At 27.4% G+C, this 18,854-nt stretch overlaps 4 protein-coding genes across 4 annotated transcripts; 2 read left to right on the top strand and 2 right to left on the bottom strand.

The window, feature by feature from the left end:
- The first annotated feature begins 4,496 nt into the window (after positions 1-4,496).
- Positions 4,497-6,330, top strand: Josd (Josephin domain containing). Its single transcript, XM_011505106.1, has 4 exons — positions 4,497-4,882; positions 5,418-5,632; positions 5,720-5,900; positions 5,971-6,330. The coding sequence occupies exons 1-4, from the start codon at positions 4,829-4,831 to the stop codon at positions 6,232-6,234; spliced, it is 714 nt and encodes a 237-aa protein (XP_011503408.1). The 5' UTR covers positions 4,497-4,828; the 3' UTR covers positions 6,235-6,330.
- Positions 6,331-8,054: 1,724 nt separating this feature from the next.
- LOC105366606 (probable cytosolic Fe-S cluster assembly factor CPIJ010948) lies at positions 8,055-10,214 on the bottom strand. The gene is made up of 7 exons (XM_011505107.1): positions 10,080-10,214; positions 9,914-10,009; positions 9,657-9,812; positions 9,305-9,572; positions 8,975-9,223; positions 8,513-8,887; positions 8,055-8,371 (listed from the first exon to the last, which is right to left on the bottom strand). Exons 1-7 carry the CDS (start codon positions 10,143-10,145, stop codon positions 8,130-8,132), a joined length of 1,452 nt encoding a protein of 483 aa, XP_011503409.1. The 5' UTR covers positions 10,146-10,214; the 3' UTR covers positions 8,055-8,129.
- A 2,679-nt stretch (positions 10,215-12,893) lies between these two features.
- Positions 12,894-15,885, top strand: LOC105366607 (dynein light chain 4, axonemal-like). Its single transcript, XM_011505108.1, has 2 exons — positions 12,894-13,338; positions 15,342-15,885. The coding sequence occupies exons 1-2, from the start codon at positions 13,279-13,281 to the stop codon at positions 15,588-15,590; spliced, it is 309 nt and encodes a 102-aa protein (XP_011503410.1). The 5' UTR covers positions 12,894-13,278; the 3' UTR covers positions 15,591-15,885.
- Positions 15,886-17,363: 1,478 nt separating this feature from the next.
- Positions 17,364-18,086, bottom strand: LOC105366604 (dynein light chain 4, axonemal-like). The gene is made up of 2 exons (XM_011505105.1): positions 17,997-18,086; positions 17,364-17,669 (listed from the first exon to the last, which is right to left on the bottom strand). The coding sequence occupies exons 1-2, from the start codon at positions 18,054-18,056 to the stop codon at positions 17,409-17,411; spliced, it is 321 nt and encodes a 106-aa protein (XP_011503407.1). The 5' UTR covers positions 18,057-18,086; the 3' UTR covers positions 17,364-17,408.
- Positions 18,087-18,854: the final 768 nt, after the last annotated feature.

Genomic DNA, 18,854 nt, shown 5'->3' with positions numbered 1-18,854 from the left:
AAAAAAAAAAAGAAAAGAAGACAACTATAAAGTTATCACAGAAAATTCAATAATCAGATGCACATTTTATTCAAATTTGCACAATTATAATATTTACTACATAATGTGCGCGTTAATACAATGGAATATATAATCGAACCAAAGAGCATTCGCTACTCTTAATACTGATTATGGATATAAAGGAACAATTGTAATTAAAACGATAATAGAGTATTTGTATGCAAATATAAAGCACTCCTGCACTTACTTAGACTTCTTGTCCAAAATGCTTTATAGACTTGTTTTAACTTTTTTGTTTTACACTCGAAAAACGATTGCCAATTGAATTTTTAATTAAACGGGACGACCCGAGAAACATTGAATAACTAAAATAATAAAAGCATTTGTAGATATTAAAGAATAACAAGTTGTAAGTAATTTTTAAAATGACGTTGAATTGTTTGAAAGAAAAAAAAAAAGAAAATAAATTGTACTCTTGAATAGTTTAATCGATTAAAAAGTACTCATACTATACGCTTAAGGCGCAGAGTAATTCTTATCCACGTGGAATAAGATGGTGGGCAAAGGATACAACATAAGTATATAAGAAAATTATAAACAACCGCAATCTCAAATCTTCCGATGCTGCCGCCTTAACGACACGCAACAACAATTACGGAAAAAAGTTAATTATACAAAAAAAAAAAAAAAAAAAAAAAATCTCTTGTTCCGCTCATGATTTTATCATAATTTTCGTAGCATCGATATCTCATCTAAATAACTTTTATAATAAAATTTCTTATCGTTGCATACGAGTCGACTTCTTTTAATTCTTTATAATTCTAAAAATAATTATCTTTCAACGGCACGAGCACCCGATTAAATCCCACATACAAAAAAGAAAAAGAATAGCAAAAAAATTAATGAGATCGAACTAGCTCGAGTAAGTAAGAAATCAATCGGTCGATATAACTATTTATTATATTATGAAAATTTCACTTATTCATTGTCCTGTATCACACTATAACTAAATGTGAGGGGGATTTAATGGCCGAGTAGAAGAGAAGTAAAATTGAGGGAATAAACAGGAGCTCGGAGGAGCGTTAAATGAAGTAGATAGAACCGGATATCGCGCTCCGGTAGTCTTTCCCACCGAATGACGGATTTAGCATGAATCCGAGCACGGCGAATTAACGAATCTTCCTACGTTTGAAGATATAGTTGGCTTTCGAGTGTTATTAACGAGTCGCGAATATCCCTACTAACGACCGACGACTTGTGTCTGATTTGGCAAAGTCGAACCCATCGAACCCAAATCCCATAAGCGACGCATCCAAGAATGTATTTTCAATCGCATTATTTTCTGATAGAGCCGGCAAATAACGACGATTATCCGACATTGAATATTAAAGACTGAAGGAATTCACCCAAGAAGATAAAAAAGCTGATTAGTCAGAAATGATTGACTAACCGATGGTTTGGGACGCTGCTTTTCTCACTATTTAGGTGTGCGTGCTTTCCCTTACCTCGCTATTCTCGCCATTTACCATTGTAATGTAATTAATTACTCTTACGCTCTTTATCTCACGCACGGCAAATGTATGTGCCTACTAAGATTTTTTCGTACGGCAATTACCATGTGACGTGATACAATTGACAGGAAGGGAAATTGATGAATATATTACATTAGCATAAGTAAACGGAAACATATTCTGACAAACTTTTATGTTATTAAGCGATAATAGAAAATAATAACCCTATGGATACATTAAATTTTTGTAAGAGAAATATCCTTCGTTATGTTCGCTATCAGAAATCATCTAGTAATACTAATACTACTAGTACTGATGATAATAATAATAATAATAATAATAATAATAATAATAATAATAATAATAATAATAATGAATATAATCTACCTCACAGACTGAGACAATTAAACTAATATTTAAATTAAATAAAAAATATAATAATAATAAAACTAATAAAAATTACAATACTTTTATAAGTAATGATAATTATAAAATTAGAACAAATTTTTTTATAATTCTATGAAATACGTTTAGCCACTTTGAAATTGTAAATGTATAAGATTGTGAGACATAGATAGATAGATCCATCTTTCAAATAAAAGGAAAATTTCATGCTTTTTTACATAAATATATTTTAGACATTCTAACGAGTGAAAAACATTACCAAAGATTGTTTGTTCAAGATTTATTCTTTTATTTCTTAAAAATAGATACCAAATATAATTAAAAGACCATTGCAATTAAAAATGTGTAAACTATAGTATCTATATGTAATATTAAAATCTTTTTATTATTTTACAATACAGATGAAACGACATTTTTATATAAACAGTTTTAATAATGTGCATGAGTAATTATTAAGAAAATTTTACTCATAATCCCCAAAAGTTTCTAATTATTCATTAATTTATTTTTGAAAAATTATAAAATTTATTAGCAAAAGGTGACGAATATCATTTTAAATTTTACTGTTTAAACTTCTTACTTATTAAAACATTAAGTTACTATTTAATTTATTTTAAAGGATAATTTCTAAACTATTTATTGTTAAGAATTATTTAACTAATAGCCTAACTATTTGTTATAACATACTTTTGCTAATATGTAATATTAATTTAAATTAATATAATTATAAAATGTATTATTAATTAAATTAACAAAAGTAAATTTTATATCCAAAATAAATATATTATTAGTATTTAAAATTTATACAAATAATTCAGACATTTTTCCGATGATATGTGTGTGTGTGTGTGTGTGTGTGTGTGTGTGTGTGTGTGTGTGTATGTGTTATGAGAACATTTTTCGTCATAATTGTTAAGATTAATATGGAAAAACATAACGTGAATCTAATAACGAGTTTTGCAGCAAAAACTGCAACATCTATAAAGTAGTATCTAATCGCTTTTAACAAGGTGATTTGTTTGAAAATTTTAGCTATTTATTAATTTCAATGTTCTTCATATACTGAAGTTTTAAAATAATTTTAAATATATTTTTAAAAAATAAAGCAAACAGATAAAATCAAACAATTTCATGAATTTCACAGTTCACGTCGTGAAATTATAGGAATTGTCAACCATTCTTTATGCTTCTTGAATTATTTGATTGCATCTTGTCGAGTAAATCTTAAAGAATATTATATTCTTTATAGAAATCTCATCAATTAAAGATAATTATTTCATAAATAAAAGTAAAAAAAATGTAAGAGTACTATTATTTCATAAATAATAGTAGATTTTTTTAAGATACAATTTGTAAAATAATTTTTTTTTTTTTTTTGCTTTAAATAAAATGCAGAAGAAACTTTTATTATATCTGCATTGTATAGTCAATTAAATATTAATATAATAGTCGATGTGTATGAGTATATGGTATGCATAAATGTACAACTTCGGGTAAAAAGAGAGAAGAAACATGAATTTCAAACGAAATTGTATTAATTCAAATTGATTTATCTAATGGGAAATTCCATTTATAACTTTCTCGTATCAAACAAATTTTTTAGTAAGAATATATATATATATATATATATATATATTTTTTTTTTTTTTTTTTTTTTTGATATTTCAATAATATTTTTGTTATCAATTATAAATAAAACATTTAGGTTCTATATTTAAAAATTCTCTAAAAGTAAAATAAATTCTGTTTTGGAATTTGAATTAAATACAATTAAAAAGAAATTTGAGTAATAATTATTGAGTAAATATTATAAATGAATTATATTCATATATCATAGCGAGACACTTACCATACTAAGCCAAAATTCTTGCATAAGAAAATTTTTGCAGATGCATCATGCATCATAGTATCTAAAAATATGAGATATACATGATAGAAAATTAAAATTTCAATTTCATGGAAAAACATGAATAATACAATATTGTTTTGTTTAATAGTATTGAAATTAATTAATTCATGCTCGGGTAGCAGTTATTTTATATTGCATAAATGCAAATTTGTCATTCTTATTCAAGAGCGTAAAACACAAAAGTCTTAGAATTAAATTTTCTTCGAAACTGCACCTTATATATATATATATATATATATATATACATATATAATATTAGGCAATTATCTACAATACTTATAAATACTTAAATATACATTTATTTTAGCTGAAGATTCATCGTAATTATTATTAGAAATTTCTTACATTACTTACTCATAATTCTTAACACAATAGAAATAGTATAAATTAATGATAACAATTGATATAAAATTTTGTTTATCAAACTATTGAGATTTATAATATGCTCGATAATATACTCGATAATAATTCTCACGTTGTACACAATAATTAGCTTGTACTCTTATTCACTTTACATTATAAAATTCTTTAGAATCAAGTCCATAAAGAGGAAATTGACGATCCTTTGGCCATAATTTAAATGCATTTTTTACGCCCGGATTTCATACAATTATAATTATTGTAAATTTATTACGTTTGACGGGTAGGGAAGCTGACGTCACGTAATAAACTCTTCACGCGAGTGACAATAAGATGTGTGGTGGCAGTGAAGGTGGGAAGCTGCAAACGATTGTACGAAATGCCGAACTTGAAGTCGATCCGTGTTAATTGATTAGATTCTGTAGAATTCAGAAGGAAGTGGGAAAGTATAAACTATAAAAACTGGTATAAAATCTTAATCGTGACGACTGGAGGGGTTAAGATTGTTTTTATTAGTTAGCAGCTCAGCTCTTGCATGTAAATCTTCGTTGTAAAGTTTTGTTATATTGCAATTCTTAGTCATTGGTACACAAACATTAGTAAAATTTTCGCCGAATAACGAGTTATGTAGTAAGTGGGTACGATGGTCGCAGATATAGCATCTGGTATGACTGTCTCTATCTATCATGAACGTCAGGTAATTACTATTGGCTTTGCTGTACTTAAATTTAAATTACTTAATGCTTTATGGTGTTACTGTATTTTTATGATGGTTTTAATACAGAGATTCATATATTCTATAATGAATAGAAAATCTGTTTTTATGTAATAATAATTTTAGTGATAAAAGGAAATTTATAATAGACATGTGTTCATAAGCTAATCTCTTCGTAGAGATAATCTTCTATTATCATTATTCATTTATATCTAGAATTTTATGCTACAGTCGATTAAATCAATTAGACTTGATCTGATAAAATATTTATACTAAAAAGTTATTATAATAGATTATAGTAGAAATATGGATAATAACATGTAGATGTACATGGAACATATAAGTGCATTTAATGATTTGATGAATTAAATTTATAATATAATCAAATACAAATTGAAAATATTCTCTATGTATATATAATAAAGCCTTTTTTTTCCCCTTTAATATTAAGTTTTTATGTTTTCTAATGTACATTCTATATAAACAATTTAAACAAAAATTTACTTCTACTTTCAAGATAAAAGAACTTTGTGCGTTACATGCACTAAATAACTTATTTCAAGAAAGGGGATTTAGTAAACAGGAATTAGATCAAATTTGCTATAATTTGAGTCCCGATGTCTGGATAAATCCGCACAAGTCGCTGCTCGGTTGCGGTAATTATGATATAAATGTTATTATGACGGCGTTACAAAGAAGAGGCTGCGAAGCAGTTTGGTTTGACAAACGAAGGTAAAACAGTTTTTGTACAATGATCATTTATTTTTAGTAGTTCTCAAGTAAATAAAATAAATATTTTGTAATAATATATTTAAATAGGGATACCAATTGTTTATACCTTAATAATATCGAAGGCTTTATCTTGAATGTACCAACTGAATATAAATTAGGTTTTGTGCTTTTACCATTGAAACGACGTCATTGGATTGCATTAAAAAGGATCGACGGTGCCTTTTATAATTTGGATTCCAAGCTAGATACTCCTCAACTAATTGGAACGGTAAATAAAATAATTTTACTTATTTGTTAAGAAATCATTAAGATATACGTAAGATTAATCCAATTACTAGGATAGCGATATACTGGCTTACTTAAAAGAACAAATGGAGAGTAAAGAAAAAGAACTTTTTCTTGTCGTAACTCAGGAAGTGGAAAATAATCAAGGTTGGCTAATAGAGTCGACTGAGAAAAATTCAAATGAAAAAACTGAAACGTTGAATGAATTTATTAATGACAACCAAGTCCAAAATGCCAATATTGACTTGAATTTAAACAATTCTAACGATACAATGAATGAAAATGGTAACTTTTGCAATAACCAAAGTTCTAGATAGTCTAAGTGTAACTAAATCCATTTATACTATCATTTTGATGTTCATTATAATACTGCATATTCAAATATGCATTAGAAATTTAAAAATATCATAAATACCAAAAGCAATCTATTTATGAATTTTAAAATTTTAATGTTTGAAAAGCTGTCTAAAGTCTTTATATGAATATTAACTAATTAACATATTAATTAAATTACTTTATCCATATAATGTGTAATATTATCATCTTACCAGAAGAAACAAATATTCGATACGTAATGAGAATGGTGTTCTTATAAAAGATAATTTGCATATCTAACATAAGTCATGATATAAATGAAGTTTATAAATGTTTTGACAAATTACGTTTTATATATGCGTATAATTATTTAAACTCTTAATTATTTAAGAATGTTATTTATTGATTAATATATACGGTAATAGTTTTTAAATTACATAAAACTTGCAATATATTACAATGTGATATTTAGTACAATATGCTAAGGACATTTATTTAATATTTACAAATTTCAATACTTTTATAAATGTAATTATCTTAATGTTCAACAAAAAACTTTTTGTTAAATTAGTAAAGGAAAACAAAATTCGTAATACAATTTATTTATAATGTATTGTGCATTCGTTAACATATGTTTTTCATAAAGAATAAATTCTAATTTGAAACGAATGAATAAAAAATTTACATTACATTTTTTACAAAAGTAAAATTAAGAGTATAATATATAATTAAGAGTATATTGTATCTCTTCGTTAGGATCTAAAACTTTTAAGTGATGTTGAAGACATTTTAATATACTAAAATATCTGTAATAGTCGATATTCATTTTAATAGCAGTCGTATGTATGTATAAACTAAAGGACTAGATGTTCAAGTACATTACAATGTACAAATTTATTCAGAGACAATATCTTGAACTTTCAAAAAGGTCAATTTTACTATTTGAATATACCCTCTATAATTAGTAATGAATTTCATTATAAATGATTAAGAAATTATGGTGAGCAAGCGTAAAATCCGTTAAATTATTCAAATAAACCATTTAAATATATTATTGTAATGTGTAGGGAAAAAAATTAAGAGAAATTGTAATAGTATTATTTGGCAGAGTTCATACTATTGTTTAGAAATGATTTCTTTATGATACATAAATACTGTAGTAAAATATTTTCATACTGTCAAATTCACGAATGCAACAGTTCGTTTTCCTAATTTACAAACAAAAAACTTTTCTCTGTATCAATGTTATTCTTATTTATTATTACAAAAAAAAAAAAAAAAAATAAAAAAAAAAATACGAATTACAGTTAAGTAATATTATTATTATTATGGATATTATAAATTTATCATTAATTAAATACATGAAATGTAAATTAACGAACAATTGAACGAACTGAGGCGATAATGTCAAGCGTTATTCATGCATAAGTATTTTTTATCCGGATCAAAGCATCTTTACGATAAATATAACTATATAGTGGAATAAGCTTTAAAAATAAATACTTTTTCTTTAAGGATTTGTTTTAAAATTATGCTTTTCAATGTGTGCGATGAATTAAAAAAAATCCTTATGCAAACTATTTACGTTAAAACATTGAATGTTTCATCAACGGAAGCTACATTAATTTATTTCACAATTTTACAAAATTCTTCAAAATATTGATTTTTGCCATGTTAGAATGTACTTCATAAATATAAGTTATTATTGTGATATATATTATTTTCATACAAATTAATATTTATTTGTAAATACTTTTATTAAGAATATACATCGTGAAATATATTTACAGATCTAATATTCATTATTACCCAAAATATTTATACCAATTTCCTTTTTTTAAATACATATTTACAGACTGAAAGTATCTTAAATTAATAATAATCACTGTGACAGTGATTACCACTTTATAGAAATTGCAGTATTCATCTTTTCTATTTCATGGTACTCAGTTTGAAGGAAGGCTGAAGCTTTTTCAGAATTTTCTCCTTCAAGCCAAACATCATACAAATGCTTAAGTAACATATTCTGTTTAGGATCACTTTTTGGAAGTTTGTGATATTCAATTTCAAGTTTTGAAGCTAATTCCCGAGGTTGCATACCATCTTGTGATCTTATTTGAGCTCCACCATTCAAACAACCTAAGATAATTAAATTAGAAATAGAATTTTATATTATAATATTAATTTAATGGCTTACTAATTCAACATAATTAAAAAAAAAAAGAAAAAAGAAAAAAAAGCGTAAAGTACTTATGATAAATATAAAAACATTATATTTACCCATTGGACATGCCATTACTTCGACATAATCATAAGGACTTTTTCCACGTTTTAATTTTTGAACAAGATTTTGTATATTTCTGAAGCCATTAGCAATGGCAAATCTGAGAATGACTTTACCATTTCTTTCTAAAACTGCTTCTTGAAAATCTGGATTTTTTAAGCTCTTATATTCTAATTTAGCATCACTTTCTTCAAACAAATGCTTTGCTGCGTAATGAAATATGAAGTCTGCATATCCACCTGAACCAGAGCCTTGATGACCTAACAAAACATCGGTCAGCTGCTCAGGCACTTGAAAAGGTTTTTCGATCTCTCCTTTATCAAAATCTTCGAGATTTTTCTCTTGTTGCGTTAACATCTGTTCCAATTCAACTATAAAAATATAAATGAATAGCTAATAAAGAATTACGGTTTTATTACATTAACACCCGTTGGAGTAATTATTATGGTACTACATACTTGCAGTAATGACACAATCAACGTCTCTAGTTTTCTTAAGGCTATTATAAAAATCTTCCCTTGAAGCTTCAAGTTTCTTATCGTAACAGGGCATAAGTGTTATGTGATAGACTTGCTCCGGAGATAAACCTTTACTACTAGCAAGATGATATTTAACTAGAGATCCCATAATTTGTTGCGGTGATTTTGTTTTACTTAAATAAGGGAGTATAAAATTTCCATGCGTTTTTTCAGCATAACAAACCCATCCTAGAAAGTATTAAAGAATTAAGAATGAAGGATAAACGAAAGCTATAAACATTCACTTAAAAATGTTGTTTAACGGCAAACCTGGGCAAGAGCACGCAAGCATAGGCAGTTTATTATTTAAGCCCTCTTTGGAACATTTATATCTTTCAACAAATTCTTTTGCAGACTCGAGCAATGAAAAATCATCGGCTACGCTCATATCCAAAACCATATCAGCACCCATGCTTTTGAAGAAACCACTTAATTTTAACGCCGCATCTTTTGCTGTTAATTTATACCTTTCTGCTAAAGAGAGTATAGGTTGTATCGATAAACTAACTACAATAAATTTTACATTATCTTTACTATGCTGTAAATGTAATAGTTAATTCGTAAATTATTAATACTATATGTAAGACAATAATGAATGAAAATTGATTATGATTTCAGTAACCTGTAAATTTTCTATTTTCTCTTGAAATACTTTCAATAGTTCCTCTTGACTTTGTTGCGTTACAAGAACGCTTTCCGCAGAAGTAATACAGCCACTACAAGCCAGACAATCGGATAACGTAATTTCTACTTTTTGTAATTTAGTTAAAGGACCATCCTAAAAAATTGAAAATAATGGTCACTCTATACGATAATAAACTTCTTAGTTTATACAAAAATGCACATAAAAATTTCCTATATAAGAAAATATATAAATACTTGGGTCATTTCTACATAAGATCCATCATCTTCAACTTTAATCTTGGATCCTACTTTATTTTTAATTTTCTGAATTTCTACGGGCTTAATGCATTCCTGCAAATAAAAACGATTATCTAACTATTATAACTGTAACAAAGTCGAATCATACTTAATATTTTCTAACCTGCGACGGTATAATAAAATCATCTAAATTTGTCAATTGTAATGCCCCGCTAAATCTAGATGCCATGTTTACCAATAAAATGAATAATTAATTTTTTAAATAAGAAATGAACATAAACTTATTATTGTTTTCTATTATAAGCTATTAAACGTCGCATTTAATATTATATTACTTTATTTCTTTTACTATCGTGTAAACATCATTGCGTATTATTATTATTGTTTGAATAGTTGGTAAATATTTATTTATACCATGTAAATACAAATATATACAAATTAATAATTATATTTTATCGTACAAAAGTTTGTTATTGTTCTTTAATACTTGTTAGCGACTTAATAATTATATTGACTCGTTAAGCTGTAGAGTGGAAGGGATTGCGCAGTAACGTAGTTATTACGAAAAAATCCCGCTCTTATGTTCTTTTTTATATTTGATTACTGACCAACGCATTTAATTATAACGGAAAAATAATTGATATTCATATTTTTAAAAGAGCAATAAATGTATTTTAATAAACAATTAATCTATTCGCGTAAATGCCTGTGTGTACTTGATCGTGTACGTATTGTGCGGCAGCCGCATCAATCGTTTAAAAAAGTGTTAATTAATTGTTTATTTCAATACTTCAGTTAGAATACATTAATCATAATTTTAATCATTACTATTAACTGAAAATTATACTGTTATATATTACATATTAGATTAAATATATTTACTAAACCATTTTGCGTATTTATACAAAATTCAATATTAAAAGAATATTATAAGAAATATGCACATTATTATATATACGAGTTATTGAAGATTTTAAAATGTAACGTATTTAAATTAAAAGGAAAAAAAAAAAGGAACATCATTAAACTAATTTTAATAATTCAATAATTAATAAATAGTTTTATTCGAATATTCATCATTTCGTGTTTTATCATTCTTTTTATTCATCATAATTAATATGCAAATGAGATATAGATGACTATTGTTGTTTCATTGGGTGTTTTTATTTAAAAAAAAAAAAAAAAAAAAAAAAAAAAAATTTATTTTTTACTATATTCTCCGTGAAAGTAATTAGTCGTAATATCGAGATTACATTGATGATCGATAATAGTCTCTTTACTCTTATAATATATTATATTCAGAGTATATTATTTAAAAATAAAAAAAATATCCTATCGTATAATTTAAATTTATTTTACAATTTTTTATTTAATATTCGTACTATATTTTTAATGTGAAATTTTTATAAATTTAACAGATGTTTCATTTATGAAGAATAATTGTCTCCTTCTTATTTATACATAAATTATTGATAATAACAATATATTATTTATTCATAAAATGTAAGCCTTTGTATTATAAATTTATTTTACATTATAAAAATTTTAAAATCTTTTATATTAAATACATTTGTTATTATAATTGAACATTAGTAAAAAACTTTTCTTTGATTTTTTTTTTTTTTTTTTTTTTTTTTTTTTTTTATCAAAATACACTTATACTTACAAGTAAGATATATTGTAAAATGAAGCATTTTTTAGATAGATTTATGTAAAATTTCTACAGTTGTTTTATAATAATGAAAATATTTTATAAGAGAAGAATTTTGCGGATGAATGGATTGATTCGAAGTATTTTGAAATGTGATTAGAGAAAAAGTTGTGAAACGTATAAAATTCACACTTTCTTCGGAATATTGTGAGATTTTATATACATATATCATTGATATAAGATTTATAGATATTAATTTATTAGAATAATATAATATAAGTAAATAAGTATAAACAAAATGTGTACTACGTTCGAATTTTAATTTTAATTTTAATTTTAATTGCAATTTATCCACCAATTTAAGGGTGAATATTGTGAAATATTTTGAAGAATAAGCTTTAATTAATTTTGTTTTGAAACTATGTGTATGTCATTGTGACATATCTTATTTATAAAATTGATAAATTTACACAACTTTTTAATATCATGTGCATAATATATATTTAAAAAATATTAAATGCATAATAAATTGCATAATATATAAGATTTCAAAATATTTTATTTTTTTTTTTTATATTTTCAGAGGATCGATATTGACGTTGTAAATAATATGCAAATTGAATAATAAGAATAAACTTTATACTTTAATGTGGATTAATCGAGGAGTAGTTTGTTGATATATTTTCATACAATTATAAAGACTCTTCTATTTATATATAATCGTCTCTCATAATAATAAAGCTTAAACACGACACGACGAATGACGTACAATGAATAATTAACGAATCCGTTATTCTACACTATTCTCGAGCAAGAAGCGGCCGAGAAATATTCGCCAGTTAACGTTTCGTGAGAACCAAGGAATAAGGATCTGCGTATGCGTAATCGAATCCAGGAAATACGAGAGCAAGTCCAATTAACAATGTAGATGACTATAATAATTTTGCTGCATCGCCAATTACTTTTCTCAATCGTATTACGCGATATTAGGCTTTTATAACAATACAATATTAATGTATCTTAATCTTTGACGTCATACTTATGCTAAGACACGAGTAAGGAATATCACGCTAACAACATAAATAGAATAAAACAAAAACATCTCTAATTCAGTCCAACCTTGCGATGATTTTAAGCCCAAATATCGCGTTTGGAGATTTGAATACAATTTTAAATATTAGATTTTTTTTTTTTTTTTGTTTACCTCAGTAAACAAGATCGTGTTTCAGTATATCAATGTTTCCCGAGCTATGCAACGCGAAAATACGAGAAAATACGAATAATGGAACTTGCTCGTCAATCGTCGAAGTTAAGTGACGAGTTTCGATATCCAGCGATAAAACATTCGATACATCTAACCCGCACTGCGAGCACAAAGTGCTGATCATCGTCGCCCACATGACTCCACTACCCCTAACAACAATTCGTCCCGACGAGAGACGCGTAATTCGTGGAAGCCAACAAAAGCATCGAACCCCCAAACTCACTGCCACCCCGATAAGGGCACGGCCGGCGCCTCGCATCCCCCGTATCAGCCCCGTCATCAATTCGCCACCCCTCGGATACCGATACACCCTCTCACCCCGCCATGGTGGCGGCCGCTATGAGTGGGTGGCGCGCGCGGCGCCTGCGGACGGGCAACCGCTAGGTCAACCTAGTGGGATTATTCCTGACTGGCGGGTCCACGAGGAGAGGAGTCCCCGAGGCGACCATGGCCGAGGTGAAGAAGGACGACGTAATCAAGATTCTGCACACGTATCCTCTCTGCCGGGTGAGTCCCATTTACTGTTTGACAAAGTTCAGAGAGAGAGAGAGAGAGAGGGGGGGGGGAGAGTCCTCGAGGATGCGCTTACACCACTGAGTCGAGTGCGCGCGAGTCGTACGTCCGGCGTGTGTCCTGTCTCGGGTGTGTTTTAACGTCGAGGTGTTTCACTTCGGGTTGACGAGCATTAACGGGCATCGATGGACATGGCGCGCGAACTTGGTCCTTAACGCGACGTCCTTACCTGTTCCGGTGGTTGTGGCGACGTGACAAGTCATCGGTTAACCGCCCTATCGATTCAATAAATAGACGCGCTTTCCTCATTGACGGAGAGATGCACTTTGGGAATTAAATTTTGATTGGAGATGCGCGTAGGATGCGTAAGGTAGCGAGCGTAATGATTGCGACGATTAGAGTCGATGATGAGGGTACGCGATTAGGGATATGAAAAAAAAAAAAAAAAAAAAGGAAATGGTAAATTGATTTGTAATTGCGTTAGAGCGTATCGGGCGGATGCGAATTATTTTTTGTTTTTTTTTTCGTTTTTATCCATTTTATCCATTATAGTCACGTGCATTTGTTTAATCGATACGAATGGCAATTATGTGAGAAGCTACTCGACCACCTGCCGCGCCATAATTATTATCAAAATAAATATGGAATTTTAAGCATAATAAGAATAATCATTCTTATGTGTTGTATTACAATCGAACGATCAGTTGTATTTATTTTGTTCTTGTTTTTTTTTTTTTTTTTGTTTTGTTTTGTTTTTATCTTCAATTAACAATTTAACTAACTTTGAAAATGATAAAGCTAATGAAATCAAGGGATTAAATAGGATCGAAATAGTGGCACGTAAACATTACAATCGATCTGATTTTATTTAAATCATCGTTTATTCAATCGTGTTGTTTTATAGAATGTTTAATTAATTAGTATTTCACGGAATAGTCATTGATGTTGTAAGAAGTTTGGATACGTTACTATAGAATAATTGATCGAATAATGTATCGTTAAATTTTCTTCTGTAATTTTTAGCTACAAATTGTATCCAATTCGATTAAAAGATTATCCCTTTCACAATATAATTATGTGTAATTTTAGATCTGCTTAGAAACATTAATGAATTAACATAATTTTAAGGTGCAATAATGTTTTGGAATATTATAAATATAGAATAATAAGAATTTAAATTACAAATACTTTTCATTTTATTTGAGAGCGTTAAAGTAACAATAGTCAGCGAATTTATAAATAAATTATCGAATAATATTAGTAAAAAGACGGCTTTTAATCTGTATGAGCAGAGTTAATAGCAAAGCTAAAACTTTATACTTTAACATTAAAAGAATTTTATTTGGAACAAGACACTATAACATTTGCAAATTAATCGTTGAATTTTTACAACGAAAGTTACAATGACGTTTAATGTTATAAAATTATCAAACTGTAAAAGTAAAATTGTCGAAGAATTAATCTAAAACGATCGAATACATATTCTCAAATTATAATAATATTGAAAATTTTATTATTTTGTAATTATTGAAATAATAAGAAATCTTGTATGTATGATTTCCAGAAGTGAAAAGTTAAGAAACTATATTATTATTTAATAATATATCGTTTTGGATGATTTTTATTATTTTTCAATTTGAAATGAAAAACAAATAAAGTTTGTCGTTGCGTGAGAATCATAATAGTTATATGATGAACAAAAATCAAATCGAATACTATGGATATAAATCATATGATTATTATATCGACTCGATCATTTTATATTGGCCATGTTTTGCATATTTACATTTCATATATAAAATTCACTTAAAATGGACAAAAAAAAAAAAAAAAAAAAAAAAAAAAAAAAAAAAAAGCGTTCATGGTTCTGATGATTACAAAAAAAATGTCGAACTGTCGAATGTGTTGCTTGTGTAGATAAAATATCGATTACAATAATGGGAAATTAATTCTAATAAAGTAACGCATATATATATATATATATTTTTAAACTGCAGAAATGCGACATGACGGACGAGATGAAGCAGGAAGCGATGGAGCTTTGCGTAACGGCAGCGGAAAAATACGCGGACAACTACGAATCCGTCTCCCGCATGATCAAGGAGACGATGGATAAGAGATTCGGCGCCTCCTGGCACACCGTCGTCGGCGAAGGCTACGGTTTCGAGATAACCTATCAACTCAAGCACCTCCTTTACATGTACTGCGCTGGCAATCTTGCCATCTGCATATGGAAATCCGCGTAAGCGGAACAACCTGACCAACTGGTATATTTCAATAAGCCGAAAATTGACAAACCTATCAGTATTGAGACGATAACTTTTTATTCGCGTAACGGATATTTCTATATTGTTATTGTTTGCATTTGAATATTTTTTTTTATCCTGTTAATGATTACGCATACTAATATGACAAGAATAGCTTTTAAGAAATACGTAGATTCGTATGAAACTAAAACCAAATTTGATGGTTTTTAACTTTATAACAAGGCCTTGACATTCTCTATATAATGCAACTTTTAAAATAGATATAAAAAAAAAAAAAAAAAAAAAAAAAAAAAAAAAAAACAACGAGAAAGTAAGGGGAGAAGTAGCGATGATATAAATAGAGCGATGACTTTAATTCTATATGTTCGTCTCAAGTTTTGATTTCAGGAGGAATATTAAAAATTCAAATGAATATTTTGCTTCGGTGCTCCTACGGCTAAATGTCCATATAGTTTTGCATTAATAATTTTTCAATCTGATGGGCGAGTTTTTTGTTCAGATTTTTTATGTCACCATTGACGATATGACAAGAATATTAATGTAATTCCATATGAATGATTATAGATAAAAATCCATCTCCGTTTACATTGCATTCGGCAATTACTGAATACTCGTTACTTAAACTAATTGATATTTAAATATTCAAAATCTTGGTGACAATGTTTGTTTGAGTAGAAAAATTAATAATTAATTAAACAATATAATAGTAAAAATGGCACAGATACGCGTATATCGTTGAAAAATAATAATCACATATTAACGTGAAACGAGATTATTTTATACCTATCTTGTAAAGTAAATAGTTAAATCGTTATTACCAACTGTTAAACACACTATTATATAGTATTATCGATTATTATATTGCTAAAACAATGATTTATTTATTTATTTATTTATTTGCTCCGAATTGAAGAATTATAAACGATACGTTTTAAAGTTATGTGCTATTCATAATTGCAACTTACTGTCAAATATCTCAAATAATCTCAAATAGTCATTTGATTCGCTACAATAATAGTATTAAAAGATGAATTAAATAATAATTTTGAAAATAATTATAATAATTCAATAACAAAATGTAAATCTTTCATTTAATTTTAATATTCGCAAATATGTTTGCAAAAGAGTTCCGTTTCGAAGATTGAAAATTACGCTAATAATTTTTTTAAAATAACCTTCTTTTATTTATGATAAATAAAAATGAACGATACAACATTTTACTACACAGATTAAATAATGATAAAAACATATAAAAAGAAGAAGAAAAAGAGGTAAATTATAGTAATTACCAAATCGTTCGGACAAATAAAAAAAAAAAAAAATGAATGCCTTAATAAAATAAATTATTTCAAGTGGACTGAAGAAAAAATAGGAGATAAAATTTTTTTTTTTTTTTTAAATTTAGAAGGTATAAACAATTTAAGAGATAAACGAATCTCAAATGGATCTTTTTTTTATGTACAAGTAAGCATAACTTGTATCATTAAACTCAGTAACGATTATTCTCCTTATTCTTAAATGATACATTGAGGGGAACCCAACGATATAACATATTGTCAATAAAATTATTAAAAACTTTCGGGAAATTTCATGTAACATAAAAATCTATATGAAATCTATATGAAACAACAATAATTCAACAACTAAACGAGTGCATAAAGCTAATCGTACAAAGAGTGTGTGTATATAAACATAATTATTCAATAAATCTCGTATTTCATACACCATTTTTGTTTGTTTGTTTTATTTTTGTTTTTCTGCTTTATCTCATGACAATAAGAACGCTTAATAATATCTTCAACCGAAGCTGCTGACTGTACGCCAGATGAGCGCCGCGACATTCCCGTTTGTGTACATAAGCAACATTGACTTTTCCTGATACGTGACGCAGAAGCTGTAGGCCTCGCCGATGATGACGTTGAAAGGTGCGCCGAATTTCTTGTCCAAGTTATCTTTAACCATGCGCGCGGCGGTCTCGTAACTGTCCGCGTATTTCTCCACTGCGGTCACTGTCACTTCCATAGCTTCATACTTCAAATCATCTTGCATGTCAGTTTTCTAACGCCAATGATAATTAATACATACTTTTATCTGGATGAGCTGGACTATTCATACATTACATTACATTACATTCAAATGCAATTAATAATTAGTAATCGTTGCCGAAAAATTCAAAGTACCATTATTAGTTGGAATTATTTATTTATTTATTTAATTTTGTTATCAAGTTGAAATGGTATGTAGCAAATTAGAAATAAATAGTTGCGTTAATATTAATGGAGGCCCATAAGACCCGAGGAAATTAAATAATCCCTACATTGTTATTAAAATAATCATAAAAAAAAAAAAAGTTTTATTTTAAACAATTTTTTGTCCCTCGCTTACCTTACAGTAAGCGTAAGTGAACATATTTTCTGTCTCTTCGCGCCCTTCATTATTTGCCATACTTGCCTCTTGATGAAATTAATGCAACAAATATGATCGTCGGTTAGATAATAAAATTATTTTAATAGCTAGTTATTTCGAAAATTGGGATACTCGAAAAATCAATTTTTAGGTTACTGTAAAACCATCGTTCATTTGTTTATAATTAAAATAAATAAAATTAAATAAACGCCATATATTGAAGAAATTTTTTTTTATTTTTTTTTTTTTTTTTTTTTTTATTGTCATAATATACTGTATATTATTTTGTACGTACAAGTACATATAAGTGTGAGTAAAACGAATGTAAATACATAAAACGATTGAAATTATAACTAAGGTTTGTTTAATTTGGTATTAAAGTAGATAGCATTAACTTGTTTAAATATATAACTGTACAAATAAAATGATATACCGAATATAATGCAAGTTAATATAATAAAAACACGATGCACACACGTGATAAATATTTCATACAATATTATTTGAACATTATGTTAATAATATCAGTATGTTTATTGTAAATCGTTAGATGATTTTATTTGTCATGCAAACGTACATACTTTTTAAGGTTCGCGTTAAATGGCAGATTTTTTTGGGTGTTCGATTAAACTTTCAACAATTAACGATTAACATTTTTACAGGGACCAATTTGGTCGATATAGCACCAATTAAAGAGATACGTAGTTTTGCATATCAAATGCAATAATCAGTAAAATAATTTGCTAGTAATTATGGTACAATTGATTGGTCGCGAGAGAAAAAAAAGAAATATTGAAAAACGCCGACACAGAGTATTAATGGAACGCGGTACGCTTT

The sequence above is a fragment of the Ceratosolen solmsi genome, unplaced genomic scaffold (assembly GCF_000503995.2).
Source record: "Ceratosolen solmsi marchali unplaced genomic scaffold, CerSol_1.0 scaffold16, whole genome shotgun sequence".
NCBI lineage: Eukaryota > Metazoa > Arthropoda > Insecta > Hymenoptera > Agaonidae > Ceratosolen > Ceratosolen solmsi.
Note: the sequence above shows the minus strand (reverse complement) of the source record. Positions and strands in the feature narration are given on the sequence as shown.

Excerpts from the sequence above, each read along its gene's own strand:
- LOC105366604 (XM_011505105.1), bottom strand. The coding sequence starts at position 18,056 with ATGGCAAATAATGAAGGGCGCGAAGAGACAGAAAATATGTTCACTTAC. Across the intron at positions 17,670-17,996 it reads TCACTTACGCTTACTGTAAG|AAAACTGACATGCAAGATGA; the intron begins GTAAGCGAGGGA and ends CATTGGCGTTAG.
- Josd (XM_011505106.1), top strand. The coding sequence starts at position 4,829 with ATGGTCGCAGATATAGCATCTGGTATGACTGTCTCTATCTATCATGAA. Across the intron at positions 4,883-5,417 it reads CTATCTATCATGAACGTCAG|ATAAAAGAACTTTGTGCGTT; the intron begins GTAATTACTATT and ends TCTACTTTCAAG. Across the intron at positions 5,633-5,719 it reads GTTTGGTTTGACAAACGAAG|GGATACCAATTGTTTATACC; the intron begins GTAAAACAGTTT and ends ATATTTAAATAG.
- LOC105366606 (XM_011505107.1), bottom strand. The coding sequence starts at position 10,145 with ATGGCATCTAGATTTAGCGGGGCATTACAATTGACAAATTTAGATGAT. Across the intron at positions 10,010-10,079 it reads ATTTTATTATACCGTCGCAG|GAATGCATTAAGCCCGTAGA; the intron begins GTTAGAAAATAT and ends TTTTATTTGCAG. Across the intron at positions 9,573-9,656 it reads AGAAAATAGAAAATTTACAG|CATAGTAAAGATAATGTAAA; the intron begins GTTACTGAAATC and ends TTACATTTACAG.
- LOC105366607 (XM_011505108.1), top strand. The coding sequence starts at position 13,279 with ATGGCCGAGGTGAAGAAGGACGACGTAATCAAGATTCTGCACACGTAT. Across the intron at positions 13,339-15,341 it reads ACACGTATCCTCTCTGCCGG|AAATGCGACATGACGGACGA; the intron begins GTGAGTCCCATT and ends TTTAAACTGCAG.